Source organism: Microplitis mediator, chromosome 1 (genome assembly GCF_029852145.1).
Source record: "Microplitis mediator isolate UGA2020A chromosome 1, iyMicMedi2.1, whole genome shotgun sequence".
In the NCBI taxonomy this organism is placed as follows: Eukaryota; Metazoa; Arthropoda; class Insecta; order Hymenoptera; family Braconidae; genus Microplitis; species Microplitis mediator.
In genome coordinates, this window is record NC_079969.1 from 15,775,945 (window position 1) to 15,803,501 (window position 27,557).

The following is a 27,557-nucleotide window of genomic DNA, read 5'->3' on the forward strand; positions in this document are numbered from 1 at the left end:
TTCTCATATCTTGCTCGCTAATGCAATTCATAAAAATTCGTGGTAATTGCAATAAGTAAATTTTATTCTACGACCTAACTTTTAGATCTAGTCATTTTTTATATTTTCCCGTCATAATGTTATGTACGTTAGAGTAGGGAAACCAATACAAGATCCTTTATATTCATTGGCTATTTATAACCACTTTTTATTTTTCTCAACTACTGCTAGCAGTTTATTCAGATTGAAATAATGCTGAAACTTTTCGACTCAGGAGGCTGATCAATTTGAATTAATGACACCTGGTAGGCTTAACAGCTTAATTTAAGGCTCAATTAAGCGTAGTCAGTTTCAAGTAAGGTTCAATTCAGCGCGGTTAGCTTCATTTAAGGTCCAGGTCAGCTTAATCAGTTTGAAATAATGCTTAAACTTTTCGACTCAGGTACTACCGCTGTTTTTTTTAAAAGATCTTATGTATAACGATATAAAATGTATGCTGTAAGTTTTAAGTATCTTAAGGCTTAGGGGGATGAACAGATTTCATTGAATTCGACTGCATTCATTGTGCATTATACATGTTCAAATTATTTATTTTACTAATGAGTGAATTGAATTGATTGGTTTTGCTTCAACTATTTTCATTAATCATACCTGGTTTGTATTACGTAGCGCAAAACTTAATATATTGCACTGAAAAATTTCGGAACATCGTACACGGTCTGGTTTATCTACGGTAAGAACTAGAGCTCACGCATTGATTCTATTTTACGCCTGGCACGTGCCTCACGTGTGCGTACGCCTACAGCCGGAAATCGATCAATCGCTTGGTGAGTAAACACAAACTCGCTTAAGCAATGCTAATTTACGTCAGACACGCCTTGAGGGATCGTAGGAAAAAGGATTGGCTCATAGGATAATTGTTAATCGCGAATCTGCAGTCGCATAATATAATTTACTACCCTATGGTGTACACATTTCTCGATCATTTGATGTCGATTTCAAATTATAAATCATAAATCAATTATACTGACATATAATATTGAGAAAGCGTGTCATGGTTATCTCTTTTCATCTATAAAAATAATTTTAGAATTTAATTAAGTCAAAAAAATGTGGTAAAAGATTTAAAAAAAAGTACAGTACTGCTCATTTTATGAGCTTCAACATCGGTACTTGTCAACTTCATTGTGATTTTACTGTATATATAGTATTAGATGTTAATAACATCTTTAGATATAAAATTTACAATGAATATGCTGGTATAGTGTGCTATGAACTGAAGCAGTTTTATGGATATAATTATATGTCACTTATGGTTTTATATTTTAAATCAATTGTTTTAATTTATTATTATAACCAAATTCGTCCCTTTTTATTTGTCTTTCGTCCTTCTGAGTTTCGCCACAGAAATAATATTTACAGCCTCTTGCCCCAAACCAGAATAAGAATATACGATTACCTCAACACTAGGCCAGGGTTCTGCCAATGTCACCTACGGATAGCCTAAGCTTAGTGCTAACGATCGGTCTAAGCTCGAACCAACTGTAGGATTATACAACCAGGTGCCAACTCTCGGGTTCAGACTTGGTTTAAAACTAAAACTCAAACTTGTCTTCAAACGAATTGATTAGACATCAAAATCGGTTAATTAGATAAAAGGATTTGGTTATAAGCGTAATCCACTTAGTCTTAAGTATCGATGGTGTGACCCGATAAGAAATCTAGATTCAATCATGTAACTTGGACTACTATTTATACTGATTAATTTAGATTTATTAATTTTGAACCGATAAATAATTATTCGTCATTACTGGGGCTTTTTGCATATGTTGAAGCTCGTATCACTCTGCTGAACCATGGACTCAATAGCAAGGATTATTTAGAAGGTCTATCTATTTATCATAGAAATCTCAATAATCTTAACATTGCAAATGATAACTATTTTGATGACAGATATTGAAACAAATTTTTTTTTTATTTTTCAACTTATTATCATCCCAATTATTCCCAAAATCTCTTCGATTTTTAAATTGAGAATAAATAATGGGAAAATCACAAGAATGTATGGATAAAATGATACTTGCATATTGGTCGAAAGTCTATCAAAAAATCATTTTATAGTAAATGTAATAAAAAAAAAATTCATAAAGTTGTTGTAACTCGACGAGTGTGTATGCTGGTATTTCAAGAAATCCGAAGAAGAATTTCAGGATGCTACTCGTGACACATGACGGGGTGGGAGCAATATTACAGGGTCATCAGAAAAGGTCTTAACTTGCTATAGCATAGAGATAAACTCGAAGTCCTTCGAAGCTAACCAGTCACGAAGACTCTTTTAGATCTTGCTATTGCATAGTTCTCTTTTCAGCCCTTAAGAAGTTTCTGTTTTCTGGTCTGCATTCTTATTGAAACCGAATAATCTGTCCATAGCATACGATGAAATATTGCATCAAGTGGGTATTTAAAATAATTTTTTGCTTGAAGAATTTACGTAAATTATTCAATTAGTACACGCAAAAAACAGTTAACTTGAATCGAGAAAATTATTCTTGATTCAAGAAATTTTTTTTGATCGTTTCAGAAAATCAAAATTTACTTGCACAAAGTAAACAATTATCTTGAAGTTTTTATTTTAAATCAAAATTTTTTTTCTCACGTCAACATGTTTTTACTTATATTAATTATATATATTAGTTTATAAGTAAATAACTTACATGTATTACACATATTTATAATCATATATGCAAACGTATAAGTTAGCACATATATATATATTAGGGTGATTCAAAAAACAAACAAATTTTTTTTTTTCTTCCAAACCGGTTCAAAAGTTTCGTTTAGATAAAAAAAGACGCCTATGAAAATTAGAGCTCTTAATATTAATATTAACATTGTCCGCATTGCACTTTTCTATTTCCCATAAGAATAACATGGAAAAAATTTTTTTTACGTCTTTTGATTTTTATAAGTAGCTAACGATGCGTCATAGGAATAATTGCCAAGCATACTTTGTAGGGAATTGAATGCTCTACAAAGAAAGATTCTTATCATTTTTTGAGGAATCTATTTGTTCAAAAGTTATTTGAGGTTGAAGTCGAATTCATATTAAATTTTGAGATTTTCTTACTTTTCCGGCGAAACTATCAGACTAATTACAAAATATCATTGGACCTTTTTTGTAGACAATTTTATTCCCTAGAAGTTTTTCTCATAAAGTTTTTTCGAATTCCGCATTGTTTTCTAGTTATTTTTATTTTAATGTCAAGTTCTTAAAATCGATCAGAAGACTATTTTTTTTATGAGCATGACGCTTATTACAATTTGCGGTAACATATCATATTTTACCGTAATTTTTCCGAATACAATAAATTAAGGTAACTACCGCAATTTACGGTAATTTACCGTAATTCGGATCCACCAGGGATAGTTTTATGGATAGGGCGTTCCATTTTGAGTCATCAGTTTTTTTACATGTTTTTGTATTTGTTAAAAGTAGCATACCTATTAATTTTTCGGCCTCCATCGGTAAAACTTCGTAAGTTATGAATTTTGAAAACTTGAAGAAGTGGTAGTTTAATAAGTTTTAAAAAAATCCATAATTTTCGGTTAATTTGATATAATTGAATTGTTCTTGGAGTTAGTTTTTTTTTATCAAAAAATGTAATTCTTAAAAGAAAAGAGAAATAAAAAGAGACGAACAAACAAACTGCTTTCCTTAATTGTTTTTTTTCTTATTATTACTTGGAATTTTAATTTTTTTAACTTCCCGCTGAAAAAATTGACGATTTTCAAAAAATTCGGGAAGGTATTGGTTTCACCCCGATTTTCGAAAATCGGGTTTTCATCATATGTCGACGTTTGAAGGTGCTAGGATGCTATTCTGACATTTTTAGAGCGATGTCTGTATGCATGCATGTATGTGTGTGTGTGTGTGTGTGTGTGTGTGTGTGTGTGTGTGTGTGTGTGTGTGTGTGTGTGTGTGTGTGTGTGTGTGTGTGTGTGTGTGACCGGCTTATAACTTTTTAACTAATGAACCGATTTGGATGGTTAAGGCGGCAATCGAAAGAGCTTGTTGGCCATCAATTTTTCTGAAAATTTCGGATCATTTGATCAAGTAGACTCGAAAATATTGGCGAATTACGGAAAAAAAATTTTTTTTTTTTTAGTTTTTTATTGATTTCTCAGAAACGACTCGAACGATCGACTTCAAAATCTAATCAGCTCTATAACTCAATAAAACGCGTCGATTGCCGCCTCAACCATCAAAATCGGTTCATTCGTTCGTGAGATATCGTGGGCAAAAGAAATGCCAAAAAACGGTTTTTTGCGAATATCTTTGAAACGACTTAACCAAACAATTTCAAAATTTGATCAGCTCTAGAACTCAATAAAACACGTCAATTGCCGCCTCAACCATTGAAATCAGTCGATTCGTTCGTGAGATATCGTGGGAGAAAGAAATGCTAAAAACGGTTTTTTTCGAAAAGAATGGGATACAATAGTATTTTCGAGCTCGAAGAGCTCGAAAATGTACTTACAACAATGTTTTCGAGCTCAAGGAGCTCGAAAACAGCGGGAAGTTTTGGGGCTGGCCCGCAGGGTCAACCGATAGTCAGATTTTTTTTTAAGTTTTGCTCGATGACATATTTGAATTTTTTGTTTTTTAAAATTATTTCTTTTTTGATTGATTAAGCAATTTCATGACTAAAAAGTCTAGTATGTATTGGTATGCGTCATAGTCCAAGAAAATTTTCATCTCGTTTTTTTACTTTTTCTTCGCTATTTCCTTCGTCTTTCTTCAGCCTCTTGGTCATCTTTCTCATCCGATCGGTACTTTCCTGAAACATTTCAAGAATTCAGATATGATTATTTCTTTAAATTCTTATGATAATTCTATAGGTGTGTGGAAGATTGTTGTCTCTAAAAATCCATTTATATATTAATCGAATTTTTTTTTTTTATTATGTATATAATGCTCTTCAACTGATCAATCAAAACTTTAGCTACATGTTCTCTCTCATTTAAATAAATATTATTTTTTTGAATCTTACATAATTTGGATCATGATTGTGTTCGTAGATCCACTTTTTAACGTAAATGATTTGCTGAAAGCATCTAATCTAGCTGTCAGCTTCACTGGGCAGTCATTTTGTCTGTAGGTAATAAAATAAAAGAATTAAACATGTCTATTCCACTTGCAGGCAATTTTATGTAAAAATTAAATTGAGTTATTAATAAATTCAATGATTTTGATTGGAAATTAGTATACATGATGAATATAGAGAGTCTTTAAATTAATTCAGAGCGTTAAAATATTAAACATACGAAAGAAAATGTTGGAACCAGTGATTTTTCAAACTTTTTGATGATGATATTATTTAAACCAACGAACAGATTGCAATAATTTACGTAGCAATCATTAAAGACTATGACGACAAAAGGCCGGTATGTCTTGAAACAGATTATAAATTACATTATGCGTTATCCGGGAAAAGTAAACAAATATTTTTTCAATTTTTCATTGTTGATATCTTCTGGATTATTCAAACGGTTTTGACTGTTGAGGGGGCAGTCTAAACGGGTTATAGAGTTTTAGAGCCAATTTATCATAAAGCAAATCAATTGGATAAATTGCAAATTATTTAAGAAAAAACAAAAAAAAAAAATTTTCTTTCGTTTTCGATAAATATCTCATGATTTTTTTTGACTGAACAATCTCAAATTTGCAGGAAATCAAAATTTCAAGAATAGTATATTGTGTGACAAGAGATGACACAAGACGATTTCAGATTAGGGTGAAGTTGGCTGACATCGACCGCAGTCTGAAATCGTGTTTCATCCTGAGTCACACACCATGTTTTTCATGATTACCTGCATCGGAACTTCAAAGTTCAGTGTCAGCAGCCACTAAGAAACAAGTTAATTTCAAACCGATGATGCGGAAAACTGTTAGAGAATGAGAAATCTGTGATTTACAGTCACTTCCCAGGGGATTACACACGCATGTTTCTGCTCGCTGTATATCGAGTTTCACTGTGAATAAAATTAATTACTTTCAGCGTATAAATTTAAGCCAAAGAATTATCTAAAAAAATTTGAGAGTGATGCTAAAACAACAAGAGAGTTTCGACTACACCGTACAAGGTTAGATGCTGGTGAGGAGAAAGTATTAAGCTTATTTCTTGCCTTTGCTCTACTCTAAATCCATAAGAGTGGACTTTCAAGATAAAATCACGATTATTTCATCATGATTATATCATCGATTAATAACTGAAGTGATTAATCCATAAATTTTAAATTTTTATTGTTTAACTAATTAATAGATTAAAAAAAAAATTGAAAAACGGTTGACTCTACGGTCTAGCCCCGAATCTTCTGGCTGTTTTGAAGCTCAAGGAGCTCGAAAACATTAATTTCGATGCATGTTCGAGCTGTTCAAACTCATTAATTCCTTTGAGTACTTTTGTTATTTTTTAGCTCTTTAACTGATTTCGATGTATAAAGCAGCATTCAATGCAATTTTTCAGCCTTTAATGCTAAAATATTAGAATCATTCAGTTTGGTGATGTTTGAGTTTATTAGAAAAAAACCTTTTTTTAAAATTTTTTTTATAATTTGAATCCAATTATATATTTTTGGATTACTATTTGTACTGATTAATTGATATATTAATATTTTTATCGATGAAAAATTAATCGTCATTACTGGGGCTCGAACCTGGATCCTTCTGCATAACAGTTGAAGCTTGTACCACTTTGCTAAATCATGGGCCACTAATGAAGCACTCATTAGCATTCATAAATTTTCAATAATATTCATTATTATTCATTAGTTTTTTTGCCGTAAGAGATTAAATCTTCGAAAAAACAACTTCAGAGGACAGTTATTGTTTAAATGTTGTGTTGACGATATTTCTCGAAACCATTTGGAACATTTGATATGTTTTATCATTGGAAGTTAACAAGAGTCTATTTTTTTGGCACACTAATATATATCTATATATCCCGTATATGTATTTGAGTGCATGAACACATACTTTCCTGCTTAACAGAATTATTTTATTATTTAACTAATAATATACATTTATATATTTTATTTTATAAAAAAAAATTCATACCCAGTTTATTTTCCAGCTTAAAGAGTGTTCAATAAAAGACTTAGAAAACATAGTAAGTTAGAATCACCATGCGTATATAAACATTCCCGAAAGCCTAGATTATGCAATCGTATGCGTACGCTTAGATTCTTGTGTCGCGGCTAACGCCTACGTTCCGACAGCGATCAACTCTTTATTCAAGTTTGCCACGCCTAGAGAAATAGGTTTTTAATAACCTCCAAGACGAGGGATTGTATTCATCACAATATGAGGAGCATATATTTTCTATACCTGCATGGTTATATCAATTTTCATTTCTTTTACATCAATCCCACATTATTGTTACTAATTACTTTTCATTACCATTTTTTTCTGATATCAGTAAAATTATTACATATTCCATTTACTTGATTCACTATAAAATATCCTCATAGAAACCACTAGTAATGTAATTCCCATAGTTGCATGTCATTGTCTCACAATTTTTCACATTTCGCAAAGAGTTTTTACGATATAATTCTTTTTCTTTATTCCAAACTTAATTGTGTAATACGACGCAGACTTACTCGCGGGTTTTAAAACTCACGAGAATAGGACAACTAACTGGCACAAGAGTTCTACGGGAAGCTTCGTATTTCATGTGGGCCGTATCTGATTCACGATCATGTGCGATTGTTCTGTTTTTGTGTCTCTTATATGGATATTCTCATCAAACGAAAATCGCGGAGGCGAGCTATTGTAAGCATTTGTTTTCGTCCAAATTAAACTTTTGCAGCTTTATTCTGTCTTATAATTTCGACTAGCCATAAAGATATTATTAATCGTGCTATTATTATCATCAGTTATTTTATATTTATCATGGTAAAAGGAGTTCTTATACTTTTAGTATACTGAATATTGTTAAGTATTTGGTAAAATGCTTTCTCCACTAAATATAATTTTAAGTTCACTGTAATCAATAAGAAGTATAGAAAATTTATGCAGAACTTATTTTTTACCCCCGATTACATGTGGTCTATTTTTTTTTAACTTTCTCGATTATTGAAAACCGAGTTTGCATCAGATGTCGACCTTTTCAAGTCTTCAGAAGCTATTCTGACTATTTTGACGATGATGTCAGAGTATAAGTGTGTGTTTACTTTCTATATAACTTTAAAACTAATTAAGTGATTTCACTGGTTCTTGCAGCAATCAAAAGAGCTAATAACCCGTCAACGTCCCGAAAAACTTCAGATCATTCAATCTGATACACTCTCAGATAATTAAGAAATAAAAAAAACCATTTTTTTTTTTTGTTTAAAATTTCTAAAAAATGACTCTATTAATCAATTCCAAGACCCAATCAACTCTAGAAATCAATAAAACGCTTAGGTTGCTGATTAAACATCTTGATTGGTCGATTAGTTCAAGAGAAATCGTTGGCGAAAGAAACGTTAAAAAAGATTTTTTTTTTTATATCTTTCAAAAGACTGGACTGATCGATTCCAAAATTCAGGTAGCTCAAAAACTCGAGAAAACACGTCGGTATGTGGATATGTAAATATTCTACAGCTTTTGAACAGATCAACAGCTTCGTGTGTATATAAATATATAAGCATACTAACAATTTTTAAATCGCGGATTACGAATCTTGGATTGAAAAACTGATCTTAAAAAATTCAGTTCAACTCTAGTAAAAATTAACGAGGGTTGCCTTCGTTTTAAGCTAAGAGCGGGCTTGCGAAAAATCAGGGCCGTGCTGAAAATTTTCGAAAAATCTATCTTCCATTCTGGCTGCCAGATGGCATTTTATTTTGAATTATTTTTGGTTTTTTGAATTCTCGTAGACCAAATCAAGACTCAAGGAAACTAATGCATGGAAGAGTATTTGCGAGCTCGAAAATGTTTTCACGATACTGTTTTTAAGTTCGAGAAGCTTTCAAAAACAGCGGGAAGTTTTGAGGCTGGCCCGCGGGGCCAACCGTTTTTCTAATTTTTTTTTCTTTTTTATTTCATTAAAATTATTTATTTCTCCTTACGAATTGCAACATTAATTATAGTATTTTACTATTGCATAACAATGAAACATGGCGTTATGGATGCCGTTGAGAACACGAGTATGTTGGCACGAACGAATTTACAGTTGTTTTATGGAAGTCACTGTGTTGAATCTACTGTAACACAATAAGACAGTGTGAGAATTGAAGAAAATGTATTATCTTCCAGTCTTGTCAAGATGAGGAACTGATATGACATACAGGGAACAGTCATTGAGTCAAAGAAATTGCAAGACTGCAAAGCTGAAGCATGTACAGAAGACCTGTACATGAGGAGTATTGAGCGTGGCGTTTAATTTTTCTTCTGTTAAATCAATAAGTTATGAGCTTTCCCAGTTAACACATTGACGTGAATTTGACGTCAGAGTAACGTTACGCTATGTCATCATTTACGTAAGATATAAGTCACGAATGAGTCAGGTGTGACTCATTATTTCACACTTTTTTACGTAAGATTATGATGTAAAACTAATGACATATACATGACGTAAATGTGATGTCTGTGTGACATTCTATGACGTCAATATGACATATGGGTGATGTCAAAATTATCAATTCGGAAATAGTATATTACACTACAAGGGAAGAAAGTTGAAATTCCTGCCCTGTGTGATATGATGCCCGAGGCGAAGCCGAGGGCATCATGACACACAGGGCAGGGCTTTTAACTATCTTCCCGTGTGGTGTATACGATTTTTCTTTATACCTGGTCGAAAGTACGTTTATTAATTACATTTTTGAATACTATAAACAACACAACCACGTTCTGCCTTCAGCTGACAGGTCGGCCATGTTTTTTTTATTTGCTCCCTATTGACGCGCCTCTTTCGGACATACATAAAACTTTAATTTTTTTCCGTCTCCCTTTTTTTTTTTGTTGCGTTTTTGATGCCTGCCCCGCGACATTTGAAAGCACGAGCGAAGCGAGTGCGTCTGGTCGGCGGGGGCAGGCATCAAAAACAAAACAAAAAAAAAGACATAATTATACTTATAAAAAATAAAAATAAAAAATAATTATTTTTTTTCGAAAGAAATAAATTTATGCCTATGAACAAGATTTTTTTCCTGCCAATAAATAATATATAAATGAATACATAATCTTTCAATAATTAACCTCGCCTCTGCATCAAAATCTTTTATCACCTCATCCTCGTCCATAGAGTCATCAGATGATACTTTTTCAGTCATTTTATTATTGCAAGTACACTGTTTACTTAAAATATCACAAACAACGAGACACGAAAACACTGACGTACATATAAATAAAGCAACGATCTATGATGTGTCACGATATTTAAATATCGCGGCATCTTCGCATTAGGTCGGAGAGGGGCAGCAGACGGCAGCACACGCTGCTGAACACGTCTTGAATATTATTATTATTATCATTACTATTATTATTATTATTTTATGTATTATCTTATTTTATTTACTGTGTTTCTATTATGTATTCAATTTCCTAGGTAAAAAATTGCGTTCAGCTCAGTAAAATTTACTGAATTTTATAAACGATAAAATGGATTTTATATACGCTGGGATGGATAATTGCGCATTTATTTATTTAATTATTTGATTATTATTATTATTATTTTGATTGGTTGGCGCATGCGCGGCAACGCAACAGTTGGCCTCGGTGAATTTATTTAATTTAAATAAATTTACGGGGTTTATAAATAAATTGAGGGAATATTTGTTTATAATATTATATTATTAATTGGCCCTGAAATATGCGAATGGTCATTTAATGTCGGGAATGGACAAATTACATACAAAACAACTCATGCATCATGTTGGTGTCGATGAGTACATTAACATGCGACAGGTATATGGCTCCATTGGTTAAAATGGGAGAACACTATAAGATGGCGCCGGCCGAGGTGCCGGCATGGGACTCACGTGCTGCCATGGCCAGACGTGGATAAGCAATTGTAAGAGCAAGGTGTGTTGCTGTTGCCGTAAAATATTTCTTTGTTGGGACGCCATTTGGCAATTATTGAAATTTATAAAGTGTATGGGACACTTGGCAATCGCATTTAATTCGAGTTGTTGCAGTAATTATTGCCAATTTAATAATTGAGACCAATGGAACCTGTACGCATTTTATATTACAACGGAGACTGTAAGTACCTTTGTGCTATATACATTGGCGTGTAATTTGTTCCCGCGTTGGTGGCCATTTGTATATCTTTCACGTGGGAGTGAGAGAAAGAGCAATACTTATAGTAGATTCCAATACATATATATACTTGCGTACTTGTTTGTCCCAGCGGAAACTTATCCAAAACTTGGAAACCTAATAATTATTATTGTATTGATGGATTAATTATTAGGGAGTGTCCATATGTTTTGGCGGTAAATATTAAAAATATTTACATTTATTATTTATAATTTTGAGTATTATTGGGAACGTTTTATTTTAGTTGCGGTAGATATTTACAATTAATCAATTTTTATCTGGAAACATTTCTGAGTTGATGCGATAATTATCATTTGTATTATTTATTATTTTGCGGTAAATATCTACCCATATGTACCTTATTATTTGCTTAGTATTTAGCATTTTGAACAGTATTTTACAATTATCTAAATATCACCAGTGGTTCTGATATTAAATTTGCGTTAAACAATCAAAGTATTCCTGAATTTCTGCGTATTCCACAATTAATAGTGTGATATAATTTATATTGTGCGCATAAAAATTAGTATAATTAATTAGTTATATTTATATTTTCAGTTATCACGTGCGAGTGATAACAAAAGAAACTGTGGTTTTTATTAAATTATTTTTTTGCGTATGTGACTATTGGTCACACAAGAATTTATATTGTGAAGTGAATATTATTTCTTATTATTATTGTCTTATTATTTATATACAGCTGAATAATTATAAACTAAAATATATCGGGTAAATGGCTACCAACCCGGGATTTATTTAAATCTTATTATTTATTTATTGCAAACTATCTCTTTCTTGCTATCCTTTTCCAATACCTGAAAACTGCTCTCTGTTTTATTTTATTATTTCATTTTCATTTCATTTTCTTTCGTTATTGTTTATTTGTTATTTCGTTCGTGGGGCACACGAACTGGCGCCCAATTCGGTTGTCTAACCCAGCCTGAGAAGAGCTGAGTGTCCAGGGAGATTCAGGATATCTCCAGGTGGGACATTGTGGTTGTTTTTCTATTCTATTTCAGTTTGTCATCAACGGAGAGCCATAACGGCTATTGAGCACTATCCGCACTCCGCCGTGGGTTGTGTAAAATAGAGGAGAACGTTATAGATGTTATCGTCAAAAATTTTATTGATAAAGTGGTAGACGTTCAGTAGATGGCAGCAGCCGGCTGTTTCCGTAGGCACGAAAAAATTTTTTGCTCCCGGCGATGTAAGTGGGGCGCGTGTAACTCCACTAGGAGAGGGAAATGAGACTTTAGGCCTTAAAATTAGGGAGGGAAGTGCGTACTTTCGACTAAGGGATAAAGAAAAAATATTTTTAAAAGAAAAAAAAAAAAAAAATGAAATACCGAATTTTTGGTTTGATTATTACCACGCGAATGCATTGTGAATTCTGAAACAAGATTATATAACGTTAAATGATGAAAAAATCCTTGTCGTCTGATGAGTTCGAACACGGCTCCTCTTGGCAGGTAGTCCTGAACGTTGTTCACTGGTCCACATCACGGGAGTTCAAATCTCGTGCTTAATTGATGTGTTTAGAGTGAAATGCCGGAAAAGACATTGTTCATAAAGTTTTCGTGAAAGATTTTTACAAATTTAGAAAAACTTTATGAACTTATATGAAAATTTATAGAAACAATATATGTTGGCCTCGATGATGATTGGTTAAAATTTCATTAAGTTTCATCAAATTTGTAAATTTTTTATTGTGATGTGAAATTTAAAAAATCTTATATGAAATATTTCGAAATATTAAATAATTCCACAAAATCGTATGAAATTTAATCGATTGAAAAATTGTCATACTAAACTTTAAAATCATAAAATCAAAAGAGTTCAATGTCGTTACATTTTCTTTGTTATCCTAAATGATATTTTCGACATATCATTTAAAAAAATAAAATTAATTGCACACCTCAAGCGCGAAAGCGCTAGGGGTGCTTTACTGACGGTTCTTCCACGTTGTTTCTTTATGCTAACGCTAATATTTTCATCTAAAACGTCTGAATAATCTATTATCGAGTTTATCGATTACTTTGGCCCCAAAAATGTTCGACGTTTAGTTGTTATTTTTACACATTTACAAATTTTTGAAAATTCATTCTATGATTCTTTTATTTTAAAAAATAGATGATAAAAAACTATGACTCGGAAATTACATCAGCATTGCGTAAAATACTGACTTGTCACTGATATAAAGATATGATTTAAGAGTGACATCCATATTACGTGTAACCGTGACTTTGCTACTGACATAAATTTATGATTTTAAAGTTACGTCATTATGATATACGATAATGACTTTATCACTACGTAATAATGTGATGTAGATTTTATGTCAAACGTACGTAATACATAAGTCATAACTCTGACGTAATACAAGAGTCATGCTTACATCAATATGATGTCACAAGCTTTACATCATATTAAAGTTATGCAGAACGTCAGATTGACATCAAATTTACATCAGATGCCGTGACATTTCTATGACCTATGTATGACGTCAAAATAAGGTCATGTGTTCACTGGGTTGTGATACCATCAATGATGCAGCTCAAAAACCTAAAAAGCTACCGGATATTCCTATCAATTTTATTTGATATTAACAACAGATATAGACTAAGATATTAATATCATCGATGACTCTGTACCACAAGATATACAATTTAAAAAATCTGAGCAACGGTTGGCCTTGCGGGCCAGGCCCGAGACTTCCCTCTTTTTTCGAGTTCAAGGAGCTATTATTTTTCGACTCATATAAGTAAAATTGGCGTTTCTTAAGACTATAAATTTATTTCAATTGATAAAGTTGTTAACAATTTAATAAGGCCGTCAGCAATTATTATGTCTTACAGTGGAAATTTTTTTTCGTAATGATAAATCAGCCCTCGATGAAATTAATAAAATGACTTAATTGAAAACCAGGAAGTTCAAGCAATAAAGGGCATTGTGGTCACGTCATGGCAAGTTCAACGGTGCGTGAAATGGAAATAATTTGTGATCGTAAACGTCGATATATCGGTAGATCACTTCTATCATCGTTATATATACTGGACTTGGTGTGTATACGGATCAGATTTCAGACGATAATTACTGAGAAAACATGAAGGAAATAAAAATTCACTCGGTAAATAATGATTCAGTACGTGCGTGAATGTGACTACATCGATGGAACATTGTGGTTTGTCAAGACGAGAAGGATATTGCAGGGGATCAGCAGGAAATTACGCCGTCCAAGCCTATGATTACATAGACAATTATGATCTAACCAAGAGAAATTATATGCTCTGAATAACTTTGCAAATTTATTGCTAGTGGAAATATATTATAAATGTATAAGAGAATAAGGTTTACACCTGTGAACTTTTTGATCATTTAATAAATTGTTTAATTTAATATATACCATTATTTTAAATTGGAAAAATCGTCTAAAAATTTTTGGTATAAAATGAAAGAAAAGAAATATAATTGCATTATTTAATACTTTACGTTTATTTTTTAAATTGCCAATATATTTAACTTCAGCTAAGAATTATTTTTCTCATGGGCATATAATGTCATGAATCCGGGTACAAAAATTTCAAGCCAAAATAATGATAAACATTTTTCTTGGCCGAAAAGTGGTCGACGAAAAGTTTAGGTAGGGAACACAAGGCTGAATACCAGCTAGGCCGACAATTAAGACTAAAAAAATCGAAAGCAGGACGATTCAATTGATCGGCCAATTTCCGGTCTGTTCATTAAAAATAATAAAATTTCGGCGTGTTTTCGGCCGAATTTGGCTTTTTAGCCTAATAATATTTTTCGTCGTTTACAAAGTAGGTATACAAATATTAGGTAATATTTTTTAACTAAACCAAGTAATTGTGTCATTATATCCATGAATTCATAATGACAAAATCGTAAAAAATTAGATAAATTAGTAAGTAAGCCAGTAAACTGTATCCACTACTGTCCGGGATAGTACACTGAGAGAAAAATCCAGTAAATCTAACTATAAAATGACAGTTAAATAGCGCTTTAACTATTTTTTCGGAGTTACTACAACACCAATAGATAGTTATTATAAATATCTCTAAGTAGTTATGTTAAATATTTTTTAGTTCAATTAACTATATAAATAGTTAATGTAACTGATTTTTAAACTTGTATTCAATTAATAATTTTTAATTTTTTAAACTGAACTTAGGTAGTTAATTCATCTATAACTCTTTCATTAAAGCAAACAAAAATATTAAGTATCATTACGATGTTTTTTTAGTTAATTCAATGAATATTTTTTAGTTAAATCCATTAAATAAATAATGTTTTTTTCGCACAAATATACCATTCACATGGTTTTAATTATTAAGTAGAGACTCTATAGAGTTTTGATTAGAATTAATTTTTTTTTGAAAGTTCAAGTTAAATTTTAAAGATAAATTATTTATTGAACCATTAATAATAAATATTAATGTCATGATGTAATATAGGATAAACTATAATACAATCCAAAAATGTAAGTATCACTTTGTCAAATGACATAGTTGTACTGATGCCGAAATTGTTTTTAACTTTGGAATTTAACAGTTCTGAGATATATATCTTGCCAGGGACACTACACAGCGGCTGGGCGCGATCTCGTGGCGAGCATCGAACTACTCCCGCTACTGCTGTCTGGTACCGGTGACTTTCCTCTCCTCCATGCATATGTTTTCTCTCAAGAAATTTTTCTCTTGGTTTAAGCAATTTTATTTAGATATTAACTCGTGTTTTGAACATTTTAATTTTTTTATGATTATTTGCCTTAAACGCAAAATTTAAATATAAATTACACATATACACGCTTGACAGAGGAAAAATTTCTAATTCACACCGCTTAAATTTAATACAATACTTAGTGTAATTTTCACACCACAATTTTTACATAGACATTTACACTACACCGAGTCCAATAATATTTTACAGTGTAGACAAACTAAAATTTGAAAGACGCATTTAGGTTTTGATAACGTACAAATGAAGAACCTTATTAGCTAAAGGAAAAAATTTTGTCAGCTATTAATATTGATCCTAAATGGTTTTTAAAATTATCCGATATTTTTGCGAATTATAACTACATCGAAAAAAGTTAACTCGAATCAAGTAAAAATGTTCTTGATTCAAGAAAAATCTTCTTGCACCAAGTAAATAATTATCTTACAATTTTTATCTTGAATCAAAATTTTTTTTCTCAAGTCAACATATTTTTATACTTAAATCGAAAATTTTTGTACGACAGTTCAGTTTAAGTATTCCAATTTATCTTAAATAATTGATATAAATATGTATTTCTATTTTCAAAATATTTTTAACAACTAAAGTTTTCTAAAAAAATTAAGATAACAAATTTTTTGGAAAAAAAAATTCTTTGAAAAATAATTTTTTTAGAAAAAAATAATCTTGCAAAAAAAATATGTTTAAGAAAAAGTTTTTGATAAAAACTTTTTGGCGATTTAAAAACATTTATTTACTCAATCATTAAGTTTTGAAAAAAAATTAAAAATCCATTTCCTGCCTACATTTGACTCAATTACAGTAACTTGAAAATTTTAGTTCCATTAACTAGATTTATATTTATAACAACTATTTTATTTTAACTTTAAATCAGCAGTTATAATAAAAACAATTTTTATTTACATACACTAAAAAAATTAAGTTATAGTTAATTTTAAAATTCATATACTATCAACTAAATTTTTTTAGTTAAAACAACAATTTTCGGAGACTGAAAAATTTTAGTTGCTTTAATTAATTTTTTTTTAGTTTGAGCAACTACTGAATAGTTAGCCTTACTAACGCATTAGTACCAGTAACTAATTTTAAATAGTTGAAGTCTTTTTAGTTGAAATGACTATCGACTTTTCTCTCAGTGTACTCACTACTATCCAGAGAGTAGGGGATATTGTCTAAATAGCATACAGTACTGTCTGGAATTTTTTCTTTACAGAAATTACTCAGTACTATCCCAGAGAGCTTCCACTACTATATTGTTTTTTCCGCGTAAGGATGTTTTTAAGAGAAATAAAACATCACGTAAACTGTATGCACAAAAAAATAATGTATATCCATCAAGATCTTCAAGGCGATAAATTGACTTGTATTAGAGTATTGTTATTATATTCACGCTTTACACCTCAATTTCACGCTTATTTAATATCTAAAAAACTTAGTTAATATAATTTAATTTTCTTGTTGTTACAGGTTGGTTTTCTGTTGTGCCAAATAACAGTCGTACCGGCAGTGCAAGAGTTTACAGAAAAATTGGTGCTTTAGTGAGAGCGGGTGTTCCGGCTTTTCTTTTGGCAAAACCTCTGCGAGCTTACACTCTTACTCACTCGAAAATGGGTAAGTGTATTTTTTATTTTTGTAGATTCATACAGATTAATTAATATATTTGACCTCTGCTAGTATATTGCACACATCACGCGCAAAAGCGCTCAGTGTTCTACGAACAATTTACTCTGTGCGACTATTTAGCTCACGTGAAATTATTTCTACACTTTTTTAACTGCCTCAAGATGGGTTTAATTGTATACCAGAATAAGGACAATTTATTAAGAAACAGTTTCGAGCTAGTATTAAATCGACATTATCACAATCTATTGAAATAAAGTATTTTAATCCAAGAAATCAGCTCTGTCAATTGTCTCGTATGAAAGTTCGTAAACACGAAAATTATCGATATACACATAATAACTCAAACTTATTGTTCTTTTATTAGATTTGTATTTTTCATCTTAGGAACTCTTTCGAAATTCACGATTTGAATCCTGTTCGTTTATTTGTAATTGATAAAAAAAAAACTTTAATCCGAATTAACAAAAATGTAGCTGCCATTTTTATTTTTACTGTTGTTATTATGTTTTATTTTGCATCTCCATCATCAATTACTGGCAGCAGCACTAGTCTGACAGTAGAATTGAAATAAAAGAGCGACATCTAAGACAAAAAGTCGGAATATTTAATTTTAAAAAATTAACCTAAAAATAAAAAATAAAATTATCTAATTAATAATTTAAAAGATGTATAATAATTCATAATGAACGAACAATTTTTAATTTCTCTAGTTTTGAAATCTTAGCTTACTCATAATTTAAATATTATGTAATTTAAAAATATGAATGTAAAAAATGGTCTTAAGCCGGAATCCTTCTGTAGAACTTGTTCTTATCCCACAAGCTCACACTATCAATTCAGTATTGTATAAGATAATTCGTCGTGACAGCACGGTAGAAAACGGCACGCACCACGATTTGTATCCCAGTTTAACTTTTTTATTCTGCGTTGACGTTGGTTATAATGTTTCAGTCATGCTCGGCTTGATACTTTTATGCTGTGTTTTCAGTGTATGCTCCTTTCTCTATGGACTTAGTTCCTCAAAAGTCCAGCGTAAACGAAGCCGTTAAATGCAAAACGAGAGCCGCACGCGATTCTTAAATTTCGTAATTCGTCTACACCAACTCATAATAAATTAGTTTTTTCAGAACTTTACGCTATAGTTAAATTAAAAAAACAGTTTAAACATATCAATGTTTTCATAAAGACAAGTTCAAAATAGCATATACTATAATGTATAACAGTAATATAAATATTAATAACACGATAAATAATGAACAGACGTGAAATTACATTCGTTTAATAGTAACAATTTTTATCTAAAATATAACAATATATGTATATAACAGTGTGTCCATTATTTTCCAAGTGGGCTTTTTTACTTGGCCATTATGTAAATCATTAATATATAGTCCGAAAATATAAAAAAAATCGGTCTATCGGTTGACCCTGCAGGCCAGCCCTAAAACTTCCCGGGAAGAGCTCGAAAATACTTTTGTATGCTGTTGTTTTCGAAAAGAAATGTTTTTTACCATTTTTTCTCCAACATAAAATTGCTATAGCAAGAGTATTAAAAATAAATAAGGTGGGTTTCAAAAATTCCAAATGGGGGCAAATAAAACTAAAAAAAAATATTTACTATTTTCTAAAAGTTCAGAGAATAGAAATTTTTCAGCACTGAATTTCGTTCTCCCACTTTGGTCCTTTCTAAATTTCAATTTTTCAATCTTCATATTCATTCTATTATTATTTCAGTGATATGACATTAATTTCATATTATGAAATAGAAAACATCGTTTTTTTATACGCCCTTTTCGGCGTTAGTAATTCAAAAACTTTTTAACTTCCCGCTAAGAAAATTGTAAATTTTCAAAAATTCGGGAAGTTATTGGTTTCGGTCCGATTTACGAAAATCGAATTTCCATCAGATGTCGACGTTTCGAGGTCCTAGGAAGCTATCCTGACTAATTTCACGATGATGTCCGAGTGTATGTATGTGTGTACGTACGTACGTACGTACGTACGTATGTATGTATGTAAATATTCATAACTCTTGAACGGATGAACCGATTTTGATCGTTGAGGTGTCATTCGACGCGGCTTGTTAATGTCTTGAGGCCGTAGAAATTTGAACTTAATCGGTAGGGTGCGTTCAGAGATATTTCAAAAATAAAATTTTTTTAAAAATGTTTTATTTGGATAACTTCCAATTTGCTCGATGGATTGATTCCAAAATCTAATCAGCTCTAAAACTCTATAAGCCGCGTCGAATGCCACCTCAACCATCAAAATCGGTTTATTCGTTCAAGAGAAACCGTTGACGAAAGAATTCAAAAAAAATTTTTTCCTTGGTTTTTTTGAAATTTCTCAAAAACGGCTGAATAAATCAATTTCAAAATTCGACCAGCTTTAGAACTTGATAAAACGCGTCGATTGCCACCTCAACCATCAAAATCGGTTAATTCGTTCGCGAGATATCGTGGAAGAAAGAAATGCTAAAAAATGGTTTTTTACAAAACAATGGCATACAAAAGTATTTGCGAGCTCGAAGAGCTCGAAAATATATTCACAATAATGTTTTCGAGCTCAGCGAGCTCGAAAACAGCGGGAAGTTTTGGGGCTGGCCCGCAGGGTCAACTGACAGACCGATTTTTTTTATTGATTTTGACGTTTTAAATAGTTATGAGTTGAATGGCAAAAAAAAAATTTTTTTATACATCCTTTCGCTACAAGACCCTATCTAACTGCTGTAGTACGCCTTTTTGGCATTTTTTACCCGACGTGTGTGTGTGTGTGTGTGTGTGTGTGTGTGTGTGTGTGTGTGTGTGTGTGTGTGTGTGTGTGTGTGTGTGTGTATGTGTGTTTTTGTGGGTGTGTGTGTGCGTGTGCGTGCGTATGTGTGTCCGTAAATTTATATGTGTATGCGAGCGTGTGTTCGTGAGCATGCATCTGTGCGTAAGGACGTGTGTGCGTGTTCACGCGAAACTGCCAGAGAATTTGAAAAAAAAACTGCTGACAAATGTTTTTTTAAACTAAGCGCTGTGATGAGCCCGCAAAAATATACGGGGTTGGCGAAGCGAGCAAGAGAGAGACTTTCGGTAGTTCCGCTGTGACCACTAGGTGGCGCACGGTACTAAGTCGCGTCCCTAAGTGCGGCGGGTTACTGAGGGGTTATAAGCCCTTGAAAAATAATTTTTTTTCGATTTGCTCATCCGACGCAGTCATACTCTGATTTCGGTTAGCGGTCTAGTTTTATGCTAAGTCATTTGTAAAGTCGTACCTATGCTGAGAGAATTGAATCTTTAATTTACGATAATAAAAATTGTTTAAGTTTCCTTTAAAACAAATTGGAATTTACTTGAGTTACGCGATACTTACCTCGAATTCTGCACACGGCGAGCTAAAACTCTTTCGCCATACGAATACATCTTTTGATATGTTTTTGAATGCACATATTGGCTGAGCTAGTGTACTTCTTAAAACAAATCGGGCAAAATTAATAAGACTTGTAATGTTTAATCACGAGATGCTCCTGTATGTACTGCTTTGACCCTGTAACATGGCCACACTTACTTGGTTTAGTGGCTGAAAAACATAGCTGCTTTCTTCCGAAAAAGGAACAAAATATAAACTGTTCGGTATAAATAATATTTCTTTATATAATTATGTCAGTCCACAATATCAAACAGAAATTGTTACTATTATAGACGTTTGCAATGAACATGTTTATAGTACACGACTGTATATTTTTCGTATAATTCGATTTCCATATCACAACTTAAAACACATGTTATAACTTGATATCATCGCTTTTAAATCTTTTAAACTATTGTTTTATGTAATTATAGATCTAATAACTATTGTACTTATATCTATGATACAAAGTGTTTACTGTAAAATTAATAAATATTTTTTTTTTTTGTGTTAATTTCTAGAAAATGGAAATTTGAGAGCTCACTATATAAAAACAATAGTAAGAGCAGGTGAAGTATTGCGTTTGGCAGCAGTATTTCAGGATACCAGAAGAGCGCCAATAACCACTGAAGTAACCAGCGTGACGAGTGATACTTCAGAGAAGAAGAATTCAAGGTTGTCCGAGCGAGATCAGTACGCCCAATGTCTTGACTCCCACGGTCACGAACTATTCGTGCCTCTCTCTTCTAGAGGTGAATTTTACGCAACATGTCAAAGTGGTAGTCTAGACACCGGAAGTGATGCAGTCCTTTACAGAGTTCATCAATTAGCCAAGAGAGATTTACCATTACGAGTACGATTAAATATAGATGATCATCTTAGTTTTTTACTGTCCTGTTACATTATAATTTAAAATAGTTTATTTATTACTTCAATCCCGAGTCAAAATTAAAAAAGTAGTTTGAGCCTCAAAAGTCTCAATTCTTTTGATGTTAGACTTGCCCCTGAATGTAGTATGTTATTCAAGTCCTCGATGTTCTAAAAGTAGCATATGGAGGAGTAAATCACCTTTTTAAAAATGTATTTTAATCCTCTAAGGCCTACCATACTTTTAATTTGTAATTTCGAATGAGCTTAATTCTTTAGCATGATGTTATTGTTACAATAATAGCTGCGTTCTAAGTAGATAAAGATATTTCTAACTAAACGTGAGTGTTTGAGTAGCAGCGCGGCAGCGGTCATGGTCCATATTCGTTAAGTCTTGGTTTCAAATCCCGGCGTCAACAGATTATTTGGACGGATTTTTACGAATTCTTCGGCAGTTTCCATTTTCTAGTATACCACTCGTATTTATTGTTCACATAAACTATAATCAGCTATTAATAATATACTAATATGTCAAAGATTAGTATTATTCGGCTCGAACACTACTTGCATATCTTTAACGATTATTATTAATAATTTAGATGTTATGTTTTTAAATCTTACAATAAAACGTTCATCATTAAAACATAATTTGTGGCATTTTTAAATTTCAAATTTTTTTCGATCATAGCGGTTATTTCTAATTAATGTCCCCCTTTTCCTTTTTCTTCCTTTATCAATTGTAGGCAATCCAATAAGAATCTCTCACCCTACGAATTTAAAATGTAGAGGCTAATTATATTTTGTAAAAAGATAATTTGAACCTAAACTTCGTTAAAGCGGACAAAGTTACCAAGTTTAGGTTTGAATCACCGTTTTGATATACGGATCATCATAATCTAGAAGGATAATTTCAAAATCTTTGTTCTCGTGTCGGATTTTGAGGCTCAAACTACCTTTTTGATTTTGACTTGGGTCTCAGGGAATGCAGACTTATAATCAGATAATTATCATAAGCTACTTTGACAGTCATTAATCTTTTTCATTTGACTACACAGTAAAAAATATTGTGTATTTGTGTCGAAAACGGTTTGTGTTAAACTAACACAAAGTTTGTGTCACTTTTTGTAACATAAAAAATGTGTTATACACTCTTTATTAACACATTTTGTGTGTTACTGTGGAATTATTTACGCCCTCTTGTGGCGATATTTCAACATAATCTTTGTGTTAAAAAGGGGTTACACAAAGTTTGTGTCGAAATTTCAACACAAATTTTGTGTCAACCGTTTTTAACACATAAACTGTGTTGATTTTACACAATATTTTTTACTGTGTAGTTCCCTAGTAGTATTGTCTTAAGCAAGTTACTTGATGAATGACCTTCAGCAAGTTTCTTACGGAAGATTTAAATAAGGTTTGAAAAAGATGTATTTCATAACTATACTTGCCAAATATTTCATCAAGCTTTGCTTAAGATTCTGCTCATAGATTTACGGAAATGTGTAGATACATTCTTCAGCAAGTATTAAGCAGAGCACGTTCTATGTAACAATGTCAAGTCAGAGTTACTGCATAATTTCTTAAGTGAGAACCTCTGAATTGGCTATACTAATGCTGAATAGTCGGCTTACGAAACAACATAGAGGATAGTCATGTCCAGATATCTTAAGCAATTCTGCAGCGAATCTGAGCTAATGCATCTTAAGCAAGTACAGTAAAATCTCCGTAATGTTAACACTCCTATCCAGGACCATTCCGTAATGTTAACAAATCCTGTCATCCTTATCATATCAAAACTTGTGTCTTATGTGCTCAGGTCTGCGCAGTACAATGCGTAATGTATGGAGAAAAAAATGCGACACACTTTTCGGTTAGGATTTTATCGGATGTAATGATATAGGTGCATATGGGAAGATTTGAATTGCCCGCCACTAAGCTTTTTTTTTATTAGTCGCGCAAAAAAACGTAGTAAGAGGCAGGATTGTTAACATTAAGGAGAAAATCTTGTTAAATTTAGAGAGAGAGAGTCAAATTACGGATATTATACTGCATTGCTACAGATTTAAGGTATCTTACCTCGAACGTGTTCAAGACTGATGATGCAAATAAAATAGTTCACACACTTAGTAACAACTAAATCCCAGCGGAGAAATGCAAGGAAGAGTTGCAGGAAATCTTGTGTGTTTGCAGGTACGGTTAGTTGCAGGTCCCCTACCGATTCCTCTGCCACGAGATTACAGTGGGTTAATGCAACTTGAAAATGCAACGCAAGGTCCCATAGTATTAGGATGTGCTGTACCGTTGATACCAGATCGACCCTTACCTAACGTTGCTGTCCCGGAGCTTCTGGAATTGGTTGCAACCGGTCCCGGAGCACCAAGAGTCAAACGAGCTCGATTAGGTTGCCCATCTGAATCGAGACTACTTGCATCTCCAAAAATGCAACGATTACTTTCAGCGTGCAGGTAATTTTAAGGCATTTATGTATTTCCAATAACAATGTATATATTTAATTTGATGAGATAATGGATATATGTAAAATATTTATTACAGGCGTGCCTTGGATCAAAGAGCAACTGAACCTCGTGTAGCGCCACCAAAACTAGTAAATAGTGGTAATCAACTGAAAGAACTGCATTTAAAAGAAATAAAGTCTCAGTCTGAAGCAAAACCAATTTTACAAAGTTTAAAAGAAAGCTTAGAACACATGAAAAAAACAACGATTCGTGATCGAATTCATTCCAGAAGTAGTGGAATTTCAAGTAATCAAAGTTTCCTCGAACGAATTACAAAAATTACTCACAGTAGTAAAAGCAGAAATCCAGCTAAAAAGTCTGCATCTTTTACCTTTGCTGTTCGACCAGAAATTGGTATGAGGGTTCCGGAACGATATGGTAGCCTTGAATCGGATACAAATGCATTAGCACCAAGTGCACATAATGATAATGCTTTGAGACAGCGTGTACAGAGATCGATATCAACAAGCGTTCTTGAAATCCAAACAAAAACCGACTCAGACCCGCCTTACTCAAAAGTTAGAGACAGCCTGACTCCACTTCTATTGACACCACCTCTTAAGTTGGAAGAGATTTACACAGAAATTTGTGAACCCACAGACAATCACTCTGGGAAAATTAACTGCCGATCGCCAAAAATAAGTTCATCACTTAGTAAATTATGTGCCAACGAGAAAGATCGAGGTTACGTGAAACTTGCTACTCATTCAGAAGTATCAGATGTGTTGAGTATCCCAATAGAGGAAGAAAATATTTACAACACCGTGTGTTGAGCACCAGAGAATAAAAAATTTAGCCTTAGAATTTATTTTCTAAGATGATAGGAATGAGTTTTACTTGCTAGGTCGATTCAAAGCAGTGAAGGATATTTAAAAAAAATGAAGATGTGCATAAATATCTCGAGTGCTTCGTGATTGCTCTGGATCAATTCACCTAACAGGGAAAGAGGCAATTATCTAAAGCAGTACAGTCAGCGAGCCGGCCTTCTGTGTATTTGCATGCGAAGATCTTTGTGCATTTCTTGTTATTATTTTGATCTGTATGTTTACGCGTTGCGTGACTCTTGCGATCTTCTACTTAATCATGGATGTGTTATTATGACATGTTTACTTAACTGTATATAATTTTAAATGCCTTGATTAAAGGAGCTACACAGAACAGCTTATATGATACCTGAAACAAATTCCGTTGACAAATTATTTTCATTTTTTGCCTCTCTTATAATCTCTGAATTTTTAAAAGCAATTTAGTGAAAGATGATTATTTGCATGTATGTAAAATAAAAATTGAAATACGAAAATTAATTTTGTAAATTATTATTAAAAATTTTTTTGAGACCTGTACTTTTTATATTTTACCATATAAACTCATATAATATTGATTCAAATTGATTCAAACATTAAAGTTGGGCATTCATAAAAACTAGAGATTCTACTGAATATGATAAATATATTTTTAGATTGATTCGCTTCAATATATATGTAGAGAAGGCGGTTAAAAGTTTGTTTACAGCGACGTCCGTTGGTCGGTACGTATGTTTGCTACCAGAATAGAGTTTGTCAGACGCAACTAATAATCTCAAACTTTTTCCGTAAGTATTCGTTCATCCTTGAGACAATCCCTTTAAAAATTCGGTTATGAAATCCTTACTGATCAAAAGTTATTAACAATAACGTACGTACGTATGTTGATATTCTATATGAGTGGTATTTGAAGCGGCTCATTAATACCTATGGTGTGTTCGGATCCATCGCCCCGGCGCCCCGGGGCGTCGACTATTTTTGTTTTTTTACGCGGAAAATTCAAATTAAAAATTCAAATCGGTAAACAAAAGACATATTGACAAGAAATTAAGTGTGAATTCACCTGTCAGAAAGCCAACAGCTAATTTCACATCATTATCACATCATACTGAATAATAGTAATATAAATAATCATCATATTATCAAAAATACACGTGAATATATACGATATCGTTCATGTTTTAGACTGGAAAAAATCAATAATCATAATTCATAATATTTTGTATTAATAAACTGTGGAAAATGTTAATTAAAGGAGTGTGTTATAATGAAAATGACGACCCGGGAAAAAATGATCATACCTGATCAGACATGAACAGGCATGAGTCTTCAGACCTGATCAGACATGAAAAATTACCATGCCTGATCAGGCCTGATCAGGCATGTTCAGGTCTGATCAGGTATGTTCATGTCTGTTCATGCCCATCCGGGTAAAAAAATTATATATAAAAAATGGCCCTTTATAATTATATCTAATTATGTATAACTATATTCAATTATACATGTATATAATTATTGCTATAAAAATAAAAAAAATAAAAAATTCGGGCGTGTGCAGGATTTGAACCGTGGACCTTGCGCCTGAAAGTGTAACTCGCTACCAACTGACCTAAGAGATTTAGTTGGAAAGTAAGTTTCGTATGAACTTCAAGTAATAAAAATCTTATACGTGATAGATTCTTGGTCAACAAAATTTTAGATCTATGAGCAGACATGAACAGCCATGAACAGACATGAACATATATGACCAGGCATGAACAGGCATGGACAGGTATGATCAGGCCTGAGCGTATTTAACGCTTCAGACATGAACAGGCATGAACAGACATGACCAGGCATGGACAGGTATGATCAGGCATGAGCGTATTTAACGCTTCAGACATGACCAGGCATGGACAGGTATGATCAGGCCTGATCATGTCTAATTTCAGGCCTAATCATACATGAACAGGCATGATCAGGTCTAATTTCAGGCCTGATCATACATGAACAGGCATGGTCAGGTCTGATCATTTTTTCCCGGGGAGGTTATTACTGAAGGAGATCAAACACTGTACCAAGTTGTTGACGAATCGGGTAATTATCAATTAATTTATTATTTTTTAAGTGAAAGTTTTTTATTGAAAATTTCTATATATATATAAATTTTATTTATCAATTTTTCTTTTAATATCTTTATCGTTGCTTATGTCAATAAATTTTTATTTTCATTATTGTTTATTATTATTTTACAGGCAATGAATTTTTGCAATTCCTGTCAAATGAAACTGTGATTACCATTGATGTACCTGAAGAGGAAAGTTGTCAAAACAA

The 27,557-nt window shown here is 32.3% G+C and overlaps 1 protein-coding gene and 1 long non-coding RNA gene across 5 annotated transcripts in view; one reads left to right on the forward strand and one right to left on the reverse strand.

The window, feature by feature from the left end:
* Window positions 1–25,654, forward strand: part of LOC130666999 (uncharacterized) — a 33,359-nt gene extending 7,705 nt beyond the window's left edge. For 3 of the 4 annotated variants that reach the window (XM_057468357.1, XM_057468366.1, XM_057468375.1), the window contains exons 3-6: window positions 17,510–17,653; window positions 21,580–21,911; window positions 24,116–24,390; window positions 24,479–25,654. In XM_057468357.1, coding sequence (XP_057324340.1) covers window positions 17,510–17,653; window positions 21,580–21,911; window positions 24,116–24,390; window positions 24,479–25,214 — 1,487 coding nt within the window. In that variant the 3' untranslated portion in view covers window positions 25,215–25,654. Of the gene's footprint in view, window positions 1–11,053; window positions 11,231–17,509; window positions 17,654–21,579; window positions 21,912–24,115; window positions 24,391–24,478 lie in introns of those variants that run through there. The other variant, XM_057468380.1, reaches the window with a different exon arrangement.
* LOC130667019 (uncharacterized) lies at window positions 2,637–7,801 on the reverse strand. Its single transcript, XR_008989787.1, has 5 exons — window positions 7,097–7,801; window positions 6,121–7,019; window positions 5,851–6,012; window positions 5,031–5,132; window positions 2,637–4,817 (listed from the first exon to the last, which is right to left on the reverse strand). It is a non-coding gene; the product is annotated as an uncharacterized LOC130667019 (long non-coding RNA).
* Window positions 25,655–27,557: the final 1,903 nt, after the last annotated feature.